Consider the following 16,964-nt stretch of genomic DNA (forward strand, 5'->3'; position numbering starts at 1 on the left):
GTCTTAATAAACTTATATTTTTTATACATTTGCATATGTAAGTCTTTACCGTACCATGAAACTCCAAAGTTGCCTCAAACTTTCTGCCATTTTTTATCTACAAGGATTCAATAGTCAACAGAAATGCCAAGGAATGTGTACTGGCAATTAACCGACAGCTGAGCAACCTGACCACTGAGAAAGGAGGGCTCTCAGCCCTACCCTGACAGTCAGCAGCCGTCCAGTTTCAGCACATACACCACCAGAATCTATCATTGCAAACTATCAACAGCCGTTATGAAGAAGGCATAATAAATGCTCTGAATCACATTGCAATACACATCTGTGAACAACAAACAAATCTGTAATCAAAATTATTCTGCTGCCTTATATCATTAAGCTTCACCCCTCCAACATGGAGTGGAGCACTCTCTATATTTTGAGCACCTGTCTCTCCAAAATGCAACCTGTGCCAACCCTAAACTATAATAGTATGTTGTAAATGGGTTAAATTGACTTGTGTATGTAGTATGGCACAGTGGTGTAGTAGCACAGAAGTTTGATTACTGTTGGCATTTTGTTGCTCACCTTTTCTGCTTTTTTTCATGAATTCCATCTTTAACTGATTTTCTCTCATCTCTACAAGGACATTTTTGAATGTTGCTTGTGCATGTCTAATGGTGCGACGGCAAATGATGAGTTCAGCTACATCCTCCGCAGATTTATCTTTAATCTCTTCCATCTGAATGTCACCTCCTTTAATACGTGACTTCGTGGCACAAAGAACTGTTTCAAAATGCTCTATTTTGCCCTTTGTTAGCGCTTTCAAACATTTTACCATTCGGTTTTTGAGTTCCTCCTTTGGACTGCTGAGCTGAGCTTTTTCTGATTGCGAAAGTCCTGAAATAGAAACATACTTTAAATGTATTAATCTGAACAAATAGAGGGTATGAAAGGTTAAGTCCACATAAATACAAATACAAATATGGTAGACACTGGTAGATTGAGTCCTCTCTGTCTTCAATGGCCAAAACTCCTTAATGCCCTGTACACACGGTCGGACATTGATCGGACATTCCGACAACAAAATCCATGGATTTTTTCCGACGGATGTTGGCTCAAACTTGTCTTGCATACACACGGTCGCACAAAGTTGTCGGAAAATCCGATCGTTCTGAACGCGGTGACGTAAAACACATATGTCGGGACTATAAACGGGGCAGTAACCAATAGCTTTTGTCTCTTAATTTATTCTGAGCATGCGTGGCACTTTGTGCATCGGATTTGTGTACACACGATCTGGAATTTCCGACAATAGATTTTGTTGTCGGAAAATTTTATAGCAAGCTCTCAAACTTTATGTGTCGGAAATTCCTATGGAAAATGTGTGATGGAGCCTACACATGGTCGGAATTTCCGACAAAAAAGGTCCTATCACACATTTTCCATCGGAAAATCCTATTGTGTGTACAGGGCATTAGAGTGCTCCACCATGGAATCTCACCCCTACTGAATGTAGAGGAGTTTCACATTTACTATAATTTAGTAGAACTGAAACTTTCACAAGACAGTCTATCTTAGATTTTTTCACCCAATGTTCAAGCATTTTCATCCAAGATTCAATGGTTTAAAAAATGTGTGAAAACTGTGTGGGATAAAAGGATTGAAAAAGTAAACCACTACAAGCCCCTTTAATTGCAACATGAGGTGGTAGAGACTAGGAATGGTGATCCTGTCACTGGCACTGATAGCAGCCTCAAAATACCCTGTACAAGTAAGCACTGACCTCTTATAGCCAAAAACTTTATTCAGCCTAAACTTTATTCCATCTCTCTTGGTGATACTCTGCTATTTTATGCCACTTCCAACACAAGTGAGTGAAACTTGCCCTCAATATGTCCCTGGCAGAGTGCTCATTGTGCTTAACATGTCCCTGGCAGAGTCATTGCAATTAGCATGTTCCTGGCAGAGTCCTCATTGGGGGACATTTATAATGTAGATATGGCACTTCAGCCACAAATGAACTGTGACTGCCTTTCAAAAACATTGAAGTACATACACCATATTTGCAGGCGGTAAGGTTCTTTTTGTGGCTGTAACTGCACAGTCACAAATGTAAGTGTTCTCCAGTAGGTCTTTAATGTGTGCAAATAAAGTTACCCTCTGACCAATGTATATTGAGTGTTACCTGGAAATAAATGTAAACTCCATGATTGGGACAAATATATCTACAAAGCTGCTGATGCTGCAGTTCAGCAGCAGGTACTAAGTAAAAGTATTTTTAAATAAAACAAATTGCGCCAAATTCATAAAGACTGAAAAAAGGAAAAGCTATGTGTTGCTCATAGTAAGCAGTCACTAATGCCGCGTACACAGGAGCGGACTTTCCAGCAAACTTGGCCTGGCGGACCGGACTCCGTCGGACAATTCGATCGTGTGTGGGCTCCAGCAGACTTTTTTTCCCAAAAGTTCGACGGATCTAGAAATGAAACATGTTTCAAGTCTTTCCGACGGACTCAAGTCCTGTCGAAAAAATCAGCTCGTCTGTATGCTAGTCCGACCAACTAAAACTGACGCTAGGGCAGCTATTGGGTATTGGCTGTCAACTTCCTTACTTTAGTCCAGTCGTACGTCATCACGTACGAATCTGTCGGACTTTGGTGTGATCGTGTGTCCAAGTCCGTTCGTTTGAAAGTCCGGCGGATGTATGCTGCAAAGTCAGTCGGAAAGAATGTCGGACCTAGTCCGTCAAAGTCTGCTCGTGTATACACGGCATTACTGCTTGAACCTGAATTCAGTTTTGCCTTCTTCCAGTTTTAATGAACTTTGGCCAGTGAGGTTGGCTATTGTTCAGTCTAAAGCCTGGTACACACTGTATGCTTTTTTTTGGCTGAACAAAGAAAAAATCTGGCAGTAATACACATGGTGTTAGTACAGCAATCTCCCCCCCGCTGTGCTATTGTTTTCTGACAGAGGAACCCCCCCACCAGAACACACCAGTCAGTGCTCTTAGCCACTTGACTGCCTACCACATGGTGGTGCACTGTAATAGCCAATCTTACTGGGCAGGTACAAAGGGCGCCATCTTCTGGAAGGGAGCACACTCACTGATTTTTTTGTTAACCCAGCATACCAGGCAAGAGAAGTGGTACTGTGCCGAGTCCATACATACAGAACATACCTCCCAACTTTTGACCGTAAAAATGAGGGCTATGTCAGGGGGCAGTGACCTGCAAAAGTGGGTGTGGACAAACATGATAGTGGGAGGGGCTTAAGGGGCTATGGTTAAACAAAACCTGGGTTTCCTCGTACCTATAAAATATGCTTTGATTGCTGTAGCACAAGCTGGAGTCTCAGAGATACATATAAACCTCAAAAGGATCACTATTGTACATGGAAGGCAGGAAGGAGGGATCACTATGGCACATGGAAGGAAGAAAAGAAGGATCACTATCGCACATGGCAGGCAGGCAGGAAGGAAGGATCACTTTGGCACATGGAAGGACTTACTAGATGGAAGGAAGAGAGATAGGGGGAGAGTTCACTCAACCGAGGCTGGCTGGTCTCCAGAATCTCAGGCAGTGACACTATGTGCACTGCTTCAAATTTCCGCCCACACAATCTCTTCACAAGCACAGGATTGGCTGCATGCCAGGGGTTGTGGGTGGGCACAGGGGGTTAATGGGGAGAAGGTGGAGCTGACCTAGCCTCCCTCCTTTCCCATTCATTTATTGTAGATTGGGCAGATGAGCCGGCGGTGGGTGAATAGAAGGGGGAGGTGGGGGAACTCTGCTGGTGGGGCACTGAACGAGTCTCAGCCTTGACAGTTGCCACACAGTGTGTTGTGCACCTGCCAGGTGGACTAGTGAAGTCAAGTGCCGGAACATCTTCCAGGAACTGGAATTCAGCCCAGATTCGTGGGACACAGTGATTTACTTGAAATCCCATGATGGTTGGAAGGGTTGATACAGAATAAGAACAGATACTGAGAATTACGCCCAACACACAAGACAAGAGAGGTGGTACTGTGCAGAGTCCATACATACAGAAAAAGAGGAGACACTGAGAATGCGGTAAAGCTGGGAAACACAACAGTAACACAACTGTAATGGAAAATTCAGCCCAGCCTCATTCGCTGTCATTAAGGCCCCCTTCACATGTAGCGGTTTGGGGGTCACCATTCTGCCCACAATTCCAAACCACACTGCAATGCTGGAAAAACGCAGCACAGGTGTTTATGTACCATTCATTTTTACTGGCACCAAAACACGGCATGGTTTTGGATGCTTGTGTGTGATAAATCGCTCAACAATCACAGCAAAACCAAACTGCATTTTGGTGCCACTAAAAATGAATTGAAAATAAACAAAGCTATAGCCTTAGAATATATAAGTGAAATAAGGAAATTCTTGTTCAGTTATATATTATCAGGTAATAACAATAGATTTATTACTTTTTAGGACAAATATGTTCAATAATCCAGAAGTAATGGAAGCTTTTTCTTTCTTTTCTTAGAACAAATATATTATTACCTAACTAGTTCCTAGAATTATGTTTTTGTTTATTCTAATCTGATGCAATACAACCTCAATTTTATGAGTTAACATATCTAAACAATTACATATGAATAAAATATGTAATTGTTTACTCTAAAAGGGTTAAAATCCCAAAATAATTCAAACTATCTTCATCAATACCAAAGTTATTAACAGTACCTTTCTAACTGAATTATTTAGCCTAGGGCAAGACTAACCATATACAACCACCCTGGAATAAATAATTTCAACAAAAACTATATTCTGCACTCCAATTAATGAAACATCATTTTGATGTCTTTTGACATAGCACTTCTCTCCTGTAAGCGGAAGATCCGTGTACCCCCATTAGCCCTCCTCATTCTCCCAACCATATTATGTGGGAGTGTGTTGAAGGCACTTATTCCCCTGAGAGAGATATTTATTCTCTTTCACGGGTAAATTGTGATTACTTGCAAAAAATAATTTATACAATGTATCATCTAATCTCATATGTTTTTTGTTTACTCTTTACTCCAGAATTCACTGGTTTCTTTTCTATCTATTCATCTCTTCAGTCCACACAGGTTGATCTGCGCAGTCAGCTCTGCATAACAAAAAGTAAGTCAAAACTATTTGATCTATTGCCATGGCACCACTGAATATACTTTCCCTGAATGTTCAGGGAATAAATGTCCCTCAAAAAAGGACCAAAGCCTTCCGTACTTTCCATAACAAGAAGGCTCACATAGTATGCCTCCAAGAAACACACTTCACCAAAGATTCTACTCCAAAATATATTTCTCCTTTTTATCAACAAATTTACACGGCTTCTGCCTGTACCAAGCAAAGGGGAACTCTAATTGCATTTCACCGATCCACACCATTCACCTTATCATCAGAAATTAAAGACCCAGAAGGTAGATACCTGATACTCATGGGTTATATAATGGATACAGCAATCACGATGATTTCCTACTACGCTCCTAACAAACAACCTACACCATTCCTCTCACATATTACAAGTGATTAATACACACAAAATAGGAACAGTGATAATGTGTGGGGATTCGAACCAGGTCCTCCTCCCATTTCTAGATAAATCACCTTTTACACCATCCAAAATAACCTCTAGATTACCTTTTTCTCAACTTCTTTCCAAATACAATCTGGTAGATTCATGGAGAGAAAGTAACCCAATGAAAAAGAAATTCACTTATTTCTCGCACCCTCATCAAACCTTCACCAGAATAGATCATATTTTTCTAACAATAGGAATGATACCAGAAATTATTGCATCAGATATAATTCCGATTCCGTGGTCTGACCATAATGCAGTATACACTACTATAGCCTCAGCCATACCAAAAGCGCATGACCCAACGTGGTACTTACCGGACATAATGCTCAAACACCCACTACATCAGATGGCCATTGAACAAGCTTTAAAGAAATACATATCAATTAATAATACAACAGACATCTCCCCAATAACACTGTGGGAAGCTCATAAGCCTGTCTTGCGTGGTACAATACAAAGACAAATGGCACTATTTAAACGGGAACGCAAAAATCTAGCAAAAAAACTAGAACTCAATTTTAATGCAGCCTACATATCATTTCAAGATAATCCATCTCAGAGTACAAAATCTCATCTGGAAAAATCTAGATTGGAATACGATCTATTTCTCACTGAGTCAGTTGATAAATCCCTCAAACGCTCCAAACACAATTTCTACATGAATACAAACAAACCAGGTACATATTTTGCTCGGGCATTAAATTCAACTAACAAATCTTTCAAACCAATACGTTTGAAATTATCAAAAAATGTTTACACTTGTAATCCAGTTAAAATAGTCCATAAATTTCACTCACATCTCGCAACTTTATACAAGACAAACAATGAATTTAATCCTACAGAGGCTGAATCCTTCTTCTCAAAAATAACCTTACCTGAGTTATCTCAGAATCAAAAAAGCAGTTTGGATGAGCCTATAACTATAGATGAAGTTGCTAACGCCATAAAAGACCTAAAACTTAACAAAAGACCAGGCCCAGACGGATACTCGGCTTTATACTATAAAACATTCTCAGAAATACTCTCTCCCATTCTCACTGAAACTTTTAACAAACTTCTAGATGGACATTCTTTTCGGCAAGAAACACTAATGGCAATTGTTTGTATGATCCCAAAACCCCTTTCTGATGATACTTCCTGTGTAAATTATCGGCCTATCTCTCTGTTAAACCTCGATATTAAATTATTAGCAAAAATAATAGCAAAACGCCTCAATAGCATTATTGGAAAATTAATACATAGAGATCAAGTAGGCTTCATGCCAAATAGACAGGCAGGCGATAATATACGCAGGGCAGTATTATTGGCACATATTGCTAAAAAACGGAAAATCCCTTTATGTTTTCTATCTCTCGATAGTAAGAGGGCATTTGACACAGTATCCTGGCAATATATGCAATATTCATTACAAAAATGGGGTTTTGGACCCCACTTTTTAACATGGATCAAAGCATTATATAATAAACCCAAAGCCTATATAAAATATGCTGGATACAAATCTGAAGCCTTTAATATCGAAAGAGGTACCCGACAGGGTTGCCCATTATCTCCCTTATTATTTGCCCTTATACTCGAACCCATGGCCCAATACATCAGAACAAACCAAACTATAACTGGCATTGAAGTAGGAGGTATTACACACAAATTATGTATATTTGCAGACGACATATTACTTTTCCTATCATCACCACAGGTCTCTGGTCCTAACTTAATACCAGTTCTTGATGGGTTTGCAGCCCTATCCGGCCTTATGATTAATCCTAAGAAATGCCTAGTGCTTAATATTTCACTCACAAACATGGAATTGATCCCGGCTAGGGCTGCACTCCCATTCACATGGGCAGAAAAATCAATCCCATATCTTGGAATTCATTTAACAGCATCTCATTCTGACTTATTCTCAACCAATTATCCTCCTGTATTAAGACAGATCACAAATCTAATAAAACAATGGTCGCAACTTCCTTTATCCTGGATAGGGAAGATTAATGCAATCAAAATGACTATTCTACCCAAATTGCTTTATCTATTCAGAGTCCTCCCTATTCCAATTCCTTCCTATTTTTTGAGAATAGTACAAAAAAGAGCAACTTCGTTTATATGGGGCTCTTCTAAACCACGTATACCTATACACACACTACATCTTCCCAAAAATAAAGGAGGCCTGGGATACCCTAATTTTACTAACTACTACAGAGCAGCACATTTGGCCAGTCTGTCCAAATACCATGCAAAACAGGAAATCCCATTATGGGTATTTATAGAGGCTTCAGAAAATGACCCTCTATTAATATCAAATTTATTATGGCTTGATCCTAAAGACCGCTTTAAAATTCATAATCCCATAACTAAACACTTCTTATCTCTCTGGGATAAACTAAAAACCAAATATCAGTTACAATCTCCACACAGTCCTCTCCTTTCTTTTATCAGAAATCCGGCCTTTTATCCGGCATGGATCTACCCAAATTCTTTTAAAGCTTGGACAACATCAGGCATTCAGACACTAAATGACTTCATAGCATCTAAATCATTCCTTTCATTCCCATCGCTTAGAGAAAAATATGATCTACCAAACTCTGAGATATTTAGATATCTCCAAATCAAAAATTTCTATACACCATTCCTAAAGGGGGATACACCATTATCCCAATTATGCATTTTTGAATCAATCTGTACTAAAGATCCATTTGCTAAAGGTACAATTTCATCACTTTATAATCAATTATATGGAGTAGCAAATCTTAATAGACCCTCTTACGTTCAGAGGTGGGAGGAGGACCTGGGACGAACATTAGAAGACACGGACTGGTCTAACATATGGCTCACATCTAAGTCATCTTCACCCAACATCTTAGCACTGGAGACAAATTATAAAGTCCTAACTCGCTGGTATCTTGTACCCGCTAGAGTGGCAAAATATTCACCTAATACCTCAGCTCTTTGTTTTCGAGGATGCCCAGAAATAGGCACATATTTACACATATGGTGGACATGCCCAGTAATCCAAACCTTCTGGAAGGAAGTCTTCGTGATTGCATCTAAAATATTTAAAAAAATAATACAACCAGATCCATATTTAACTTTACTTAATCTAAAACCGGAATGGTTAACACTCTCTCAATTCAAACTTATGATCCAACTAATAACGGCTGCAAAACAAACAGTGGCCAAGGCATGGAAATCTCCTACATTGGTACTAGCAGAAACAATTCACAGAATGAATAATACAATGTCCCATGCTAAGATGGTAGCCATCGATCAAAATCAAATTCCAAAATTTGAAAAACTTTGGCATCCTTGGATAAAACAACAGTTCCTGTCAAACTTCAATGACTCTGTCCTGTTGCCATGGTAACAGATTAAATGACTTACAGAGACACCCATTCTAAGGCTTCAAAGAGAAATAAAAAGAATAATAAACTGACGAGCGGGACAACCTTGTGGACCATACCTCTACCTTTCAACCCTTTTTCTTCTTTCTCTTTCCTTTTCTCCACCTTACGATTAAAGCTCATTATCAGAATTTATTTGACCTATATACACTCTACTTGTAAACAATATGTATAGTAGGTATAAATCATTTAAATACCTACAAAGGTAACTAAGGAAATTATATATATCTTTAATTTAGGTTTACGTGAACCCAATGTTTAATATTTGAAATTTCATGATATTTACCTATATAAACCCTACTATAAAACAATGAGCTTACTTTAGATCCTTGTAAACTTACTTTATGTATCTTTATAACATTTTATTCTCAATAAACTTCTTTTGACAAGGAAAATAAATAAAGCAGCATTGCAGTGTGATTTGGAATCGGGGCACAGCGGCAGGCAGAATCATGGTGATTTTGCCCATGATCCCAAATCGCTATGTGTAAACAGTCAGGACCTAACAGGCTAATACAACAACAATTATGGAAGACTCAGCCCAACGCCTTAATCAACAAACTTTGCCAGCAGTTGCCACAATTTCAGATACCTAGTATGTATGAATGACAGGAAGAAATGTTACAGCAATGCAGTTTTAAACTAGCCTGACTTAGGAGGACAGAAGGGAAAGGGGGACACACCTGGTGACCTGGAGTGGACTGGGTCAATGGAGATCACCAGCCAGCAGCACTTCAGAACATCATTCACATTCGTGTCTATGTGGCAAGCCATCAGCTAACAACATCCTGTAGGGCCCAACGCCTTCCCCAAATGGCAGCCAAAGGCAGGAAGTAGCACTGCAAGGCAGAGCGAATGGGAATAGAGCGGACTGGTGAGCTCCTGCTCTGCTCAGTGCTGCCTCCTGTCCTGGAGGCTGGGCAAGTCAGTCAAGACATGTCATGTAGCCAGCCAATGGACATTAATAAAAATGGACAATGGAGCAATGGACAGAGGTGGCGGTGCTGAGGTGCGGAAGCGGAGCATCGAGAGGACACTGTCAGTCTGAGCCTCCCTCAGCCCAAGCTGGGCCTGACAGATCAATCTGGTGTGCCTGGCGGTTGGGAGGTGTAATAACAGCAGCACAGAGTGGGTGAGTCAGTGCAGAGTGCTGAGCTGAATGGACCAAGTGCAGTGGCGCCAATAAGCAGCACACAACTGCTTCTAGTCTTCTACTACACTAAACACTGACACTCTGGGGGGGAGGGGGTTTGAATCCCCCTAACCCTCCCTTATCTACATCCCTGCTCTATTGCAAACCTTGGTAGCAGTAAACAACTACCCAGTAAGCGAGTGGTGTCCAGGAAAGTGGTGGAATTCTCGGAAGAGATCACAGTACAGTTAAGTTATCATATTGGAGGTCAATCATCTCTACCTGTCATTCAGATGCTTGTTGATACTTTCAGTCTCACTCCTAGTGCTACCGACTATAAATTTTCTGATTATCAAGAACTACATACAGTATATCATTGTTTTTGAAAGCTGCTTTACTAGCACAGACTGTTCTAAAATATTGCATACTTATAGACAGAAGTGACCCAGTGGGCATGGGTACCACTGCTGTAAGTGGCCCTCAACAGAAAGCCAGAGGATGGTGCCAGCACAAGGTCCCATCCTGGAAAGAGAAAGAGGTAGGGCACACAGCTACAGTAACCCCAATGAAAGCGAGGTGGGACAGGTTCAGTATGCACTCAAGCTAAGCAGGCTAACTAGGCACCACATGGGGGAAGTGCACAGGCACAGTGGCACTAATATCAGCGTAGCAAAATAGCATAAAATAAAAACTTCAGGCCCTGGACCTGTAAAGCACCCTGCAGCTATCCCAATATGTTGCAAAATGTATCAAGGCAAGTTCCCCCAGCAGGATATAGTGCATGGCAACAGCATTATAGAGCAGCCCAGTAGAGTCAGGGTACAATCCTCCAAATCTGTGCCGAGAAAGAAACCAATCCGGATGCTGCATTAGAAGCCATAGTGGTCATGGTGCTACTAGAATCTTGATAGAAGAGTCATTTTGTTAGATATCATCAGAGATAGGTGTGTGTTTATGAAACAGAGACAAGCCCTGATCCTAAGGATCACGGCTGATCTCTCATGTGTACTGGTTTATATACAGTATCTCACGAAAGTTAGTACACCCCTCACATTTTTGTAAATATTTTATTATATCTTTTCATGTGACAACACTGAAGAAATTACAATGTAAAGTAGTGAGTGTACAGCTTGTATAACAGTGTAAATTTGCTGTCCCCTCAAAATAACTCAACACACAACACAACCATTAATTTCTAAACTGCTGGCAACAAAAGTGAGTACACCCCTAAGTGAAAATGTCCAAATTGGGCCCAATTAGCCATTTTCCCTCCCCAGTGTCATGTGACTCATTAGTGTTACAAGGTCTCAGGTGTTAATGGAGAGCAGGTGTGTTAAATTTGGTGTTATCGCTCTCACTCTCTCATACTGGTAACAAAGAAAAAAAGCTCCTGTGCACAAGTGGGTAGCTGATCAAGCGGTATTGGAACACAGGCCTTGCTGCCCTCAAGGATGGGGAATCCTAGCAGACAACGAGAAACAAGAAAGAAAGGACGCACCAGCCATGTGCATTATCCTTAGGTAAAATTTATTATAATATTGATAAAAAGGAACTACTTACAAGCAGTAGTAGAAGATCTCAGAAGTGTAAAATAATCTTCAATCACAGCATGTGGTGAAAGAGCAGCAGAGCCCACCAGAGGTGCCGGAAGAGCTCACAAGGATCACTGCTAGCTGACGTGTTTCGAGGGGAACTCCCCCTCTTCCTCAGAGCACTGCCAGCGCTGCAGCACGGGGGCCACAAGGCCATACAGCAGTTTAACAGGACAGGTTCTTCTCAGAACAGGCCTCATCATGGTCGACCAAAGAAATTGAGTGCATGTGCTCAGCGTCATATCCAGAGGTTGTCTTTGGGAAATAGACATATGAGTGCTGCCAGCATTGCTGCAGAGGTTGAAGGGGTGGGGAGGTCAGCCTGTCATTGCTCAGACCATACGCCTCACACTGCATCAAATTGGTCTGCATGGCTTTCGTCCCAGAAGGAAGCCTCTTCTAAAGATGTTGCACAAGAAATCCCGCAAACAGTTTGCTGAAGACAAGCAGACTGAGGACATGGATTACTGGAACCATGTCCTGTGGTCTGATGAGATCAAGATAAACTTTTTTGGTTCAGATGGTGTCAAGCGTGTGTGGCGGCAACCAGGTGAGGAGTACAAAGAGTCTTGTCTACAGTCAAGCATGGTGGTGGGAGTGTCATGGTCTGGGGCTGCATGAGTGCTGCCGGAACTGGGGAGCTACAGTTCGAGGGAACCATGAATGCTAACATGTACTGTGACATACTAAAGCAGAGCATGATCCCCTCCCTTCAGAGACTGGGCCGCAGGGCAGTATTCCAACATGATAACGACCCCAAACACACCTCCAAGATGACCACTGCCTTGCTAAAGAAGGTGAGGGTAAAGATTAGGGTTGTCCCGATACTGATACTAGTATCGGTATCGGTACCGATACCGAGTATTTGCCTGAGTACTTGTACTCGGGCAAATGCTCCGATGCTTCACCCGATACCTGGACAGTCAGGGTGATCGGTGTGGAGGGGGAGTTGCAAGCACCATACACCCTGTATAGATTTCAATAAAGCCTGACAGCCGTTTCTCCGTTTCTCTCTCTCCGCTTCTGTCTCCCCCCCTTTCAGCTGCTATAGTGAAATCTACACAGCGGTGATCAGTGCTTGTAACTGCCCCCAAAGCTGCACCGATCACCGATGACTGTCCCTGTATCCTCCTTCGGTCCCCCTCTGTTCTGCTGCTGTCCCCCTCAATGTCCCCCTCCATGCTGCTGTCCCCCTCCGTTCTGTCCCCCTCTGTTCTGCTGTCCCCCTCCCTTCTCCTCCGTGTCCCCCTCTGTTCTGTCCCCCTCTGTTCTGCTGTCCCCCTCCCTTCTCCTCCATGTCCCCCTCTGTTCTGTCCCCCTCTGTTCTGCTGTCCCCCTCCCTTCTCCTCTGTGTCCCCCTCCATTCTGTCCCCCTCTGTTCTGCTGTCCCCCTCCCTTCTCCTCCATGCCCCCTCTGTTCTGCTGTCCCCCTCCCTTCTCCTCCATGTCCCCCTCCGTTCTGTCCCCCTCCATTCTGCTGTCCCCCTCCATTCTCCTCCGTGTCCCTCTCCGTTCTGTGCCCCTCCATTCTCCTCCGTGTCCCCCTCCATTCTGCTGTCCCCCTCCGTTCTCCTCTCCGTTCTCCTCCGTGCCCTCTCCGTTCTGCTGTCCCCCTCTGTTCTCTTGTGTCCCCCTCCGTTCTGCTGTCCCCCTCTGTTCTCCTCCGTGTCCCCCTCCATTCTCCTCCTCTGCCCCCTCGATCTTTCAGGATGGAGAGCGGAGGTAGGAGCCAGTAAATCTGGCTTCTTCCTTTTCCGAATGAACAGTCAGTGATGACTGACTCTGTCCATTTACATAACTGAAACATCGTAACCTGTGTTTATGATGCTTCAGTTTATGAATGGAGAGGAGCCTCTGTCTCCTCTCCATTCATTTTCAGTGCAGCTGAGGCTGCTGAGAAGGGGACAGGGAAACATGTGTCTTCAGTCCCTTTCCCTGTCTCAAAGGGGAGATGTCAGAGGTCTGTTAAGACCCCTGATATCTTACCAAAGCCCCCCAACAGGGCTAATAATTATAATAATAAAAAAAAAGAATTGCAATAAATAAAAAGAAGTTAATTGTAAAAAATAATAAAAAATAAAATAAAAAACACACTGACACTGTCCACTCCCCCCTTTATAAAAAGAACGCATTGTAAAAAAAAATAACAAAATAAATTGTAAAAAATAATAAAAAAATTGTAAAAAATAAAATTGTAAAAACAAAAACAAAAAACTACTGACAAACGTGCCACTGTCACGACTTTAAAAAAAAGGATCGGTAATCGGTATCGGCGAGTACTTGGAAAAAAGTATCGATACTTGTACTCGGTCTTAAAAAAGTGGTATCGGGACAACCCTAGTAAAGATGATGGACTGGTCAAGCATGTCTCCAGACCTAAATCCTATTGAGTATCTGTGGGGCATCCTCAAACGGAAGGTGAAGGAGCGCAAGGTCTCTAACATCCACCAGCTCCGTGATGTCGTCATGGAGGAGTGGAAGAGGACTCCAGTGAGGACCTGTGAAGCTCTAAGGAACTCCATGTCCAAGAGGGTTAAGGCAGAGCTGGAAAATAATGGTGGCCACACAAAATATTGACACTTTGGTGGAAATTTTCACTTAGGGGTGTACTCACTTTTGTTGCCAGCGGTTTAGACAATAATGGCTGTGTGTTAAGTTATTTTGAGGGGACAATAAATTTACACTCACTACTTTACATTGTAGCAAAGTGTCTTTTTTTTCTGTTGTCACATGAAAATATATAATAAAATATTTACAAAAATGTGAGGGGTGTACTCACTTTTGTGAGACACTGTAGCTGAGATGAGGAGCAGAGAACATGTTCTCAGCTTCTCATCATAGCACACAACCATTCTGTCACAAACGGACAGTTTATGAAAGTGAGATCTGAAGATCCCACTGGCCGTCCCAGATTCTCCAGCTCAGAGGTGGAGAATCTAGGAAAGAAGCTGGTGCGATTAGAGGAAGGCGACTTCTTTCTTCCGATATATTAGCATTAGTGGGTTAAAAATTAATATGAATAGGATAGATAGTTAGATTGTAAGCTCTAACGAGCAGGGTCCTCTGATCCCTCTTGTATTGAATTGTATTGTAACTGTACTGTCTTCCCTGATGTTGTAAAGCACTGCGCAAACTGATGGAGCTATATCAATCCTGTATTATAATAATACTGATAGATAGGAGAGAGAAATATCTATATATCTACATATACATATATCTACATCTACACATATATCTATATATTTACAGGTGCAGTTCATAAAATTAGAATATCATCAAAAAGTTAATTTTATTTCAGTAATTCAATTCAAAAAGTGAAACTCATATTTTATATAGATGTGATACACACAGAGTGATACATTTCAAGCATTTCTTTCTTTTAAATTTGATGATTACGGCTTACAGCTAGTGAAAACTCAAAATTCAGTATCTACATGTATATATAGATGTCCGTTTATGTCGGAATCAAGAGCATATTGGGTAGACAGACTCTGTCAGTGTCGCTGTTTTTAACCAAAAGTTTTTATGGAATGCCAAGTCAGCCAACATAGTGTTAATAACTATTCCTAATATACATCACCCCTGAGGAAGGAGTTTAATTGACTCCGAAACGCGTCGGATGCAAGAGTACTGCCTCAAACAATGTATATACACTATTGCAATACTGTCTGTTTCACATTCCAAATAATATATGTTACAACTTTGTTATATGAATTTTTTTACTATGTCAATTCAATAAATTATATTTGTACTAATTATACCTTCCTATGGTATTTATATGTGCCTAAAAAGTCCACCAATAGGGGACTCCTTTCGTTGTTATTTCAGGTGTTATATGGAAGCTCAGGTTGCATTGATAGCGGCCTTCAGCTCGTCTGCATTGTTGGGTCTGGTGTCTCTCATATTGCTCTTGACAATACCCCACAGATTCTCTATGGGGTTTAGGTCAGGCGAGTTTGCTGGCCAATCAAGCACAGTGATACCATGATCATTAAACCAGGTATTGGTAGTTTTGGCAGTGTGGGCAGGTACCAAATACTGCTGGAAAATGAAATCAGCATCTCCATAAAGCTGGTCAGCAGAGGGAAGCATGAAGTGCTCTAGAATCTCCTGGTAGAGGGCTGCTCTGACTTTGGACTTGATAAAACACAGTGGACCAACACCAGCAGATGACATGGCACCCTATGGCTCCGACCAAGTATTGAGTGCATACTATACTGTACATGGACATACTTTTCAGTAAGCCAGCATTTCTGTATTAAAAATCCTTTTTTTTATTGGTGTTATGTAATATTCTAGCTTTCTGAGATACTGAATTTGGGGTTTCCACTAGCTGTAAACCATAATCATCAAAATGAATCTATATAAAAAATATGAGTTTCACTTGAATTGAATTACTGAAATAAACAAACTTTTTGATGATATTCTATTTTATGAGATGCACCTGTATGTGGTGTGTATGTGTGTATAATATATATATATATATATATATATATATATATATATATATATATATATATATATATATATATATTTATTGTGTTCTAGTAGTTATTGTGTGTCTAGACTGTACATGTAATTATATGGTCTTTTTATCTTTGGTTTCACTTTTTAAACTCAGTGGCACTGTAATCTCACAATATCTCACGAGATTACAGGCAGCCCACCTCTTTCTATACAGATCTTGGCCATTTTCAGAGGAAAAACTTCTCCTCAGTTCTCACTCTGAGAACTGAAGTTCTCTCCTTCATAAACAGGCTGCAGAGGAGTTAATTTTTTGTTAAGAACTGAACGGAGAAAAAAACTTTTCAGTTCAGTGGCGGCCGGTCCACAGGGACGCTGCCCCCTAGTTTGCATGTGTGGGGTGCCAGACACACTTTCTATAAGGTCTTTTTTTTTTTCAAGCACATGACTAGAGCTCGAGGCTCTAATTGGCTTGAAAAAGGTTGTGCTCAGAGCGCAGGGCACATATACAGACGAGCGGTTTTCCCGATAGGAATTGGTTCCGTCAGAAATATTTAGAACATGTTCTAGGTCCTTCAGAATTTTCGAAAAAAAAAAAGTCCGATGAGACATACACACGATCGGAATATACACTGAAAAGCTTCTGTCTGACTTTTTCTGTCGGAAATTCCGCTCGTGTGTACACGGCATTAGGTGAACTTACACAGGTCCCTCTCCTCACCTCCCCCCGTCCCACTGACCTGCAGCGGGGTGATCTCCATTTCTGAGACCCGGTATGGCCGCCTAATGGGTCCAGGACCTAGAAAT

General features: G+C 41.4%; 1 protein-coding gene across 1 annotated transcript in view; it reads right to left on the bottom strand.

Moving 5' to 3' along the window:
- The window catches only part of LOC141148373 (uncharacterized), a 397,492-nt gene that overhangs the window by 221,239 nt on the left and 159,289 nt on the right, over window positions 1-16,964 (bottom strand). Inside the window, exon 7 of the mRNA XM_073635792.1 lies at window positions 568-879. Coding sequence (XP_073491893.1) covers window positions 568-879 — 312 coding nt within the window. The remainder of the gene's footprint in view (window positions 1-567; window positions 880-16,964) is intronic.

The sequence above is a fragment of the Aquarana catesbeiana genome, linkage group LG06, assembly GCF_042186555.1.
Source record: "Aquarana catesbeiana isolate 2022-GZ linkage group LG06, ASM4218655v1, whole genome shotgun sequence".
Lineage (NCBI taxonomy): Eukaryota > Metazoa > Chordata > Amphibia > Anura > Ranidae > Aquarana > Aquarana catesbeiana.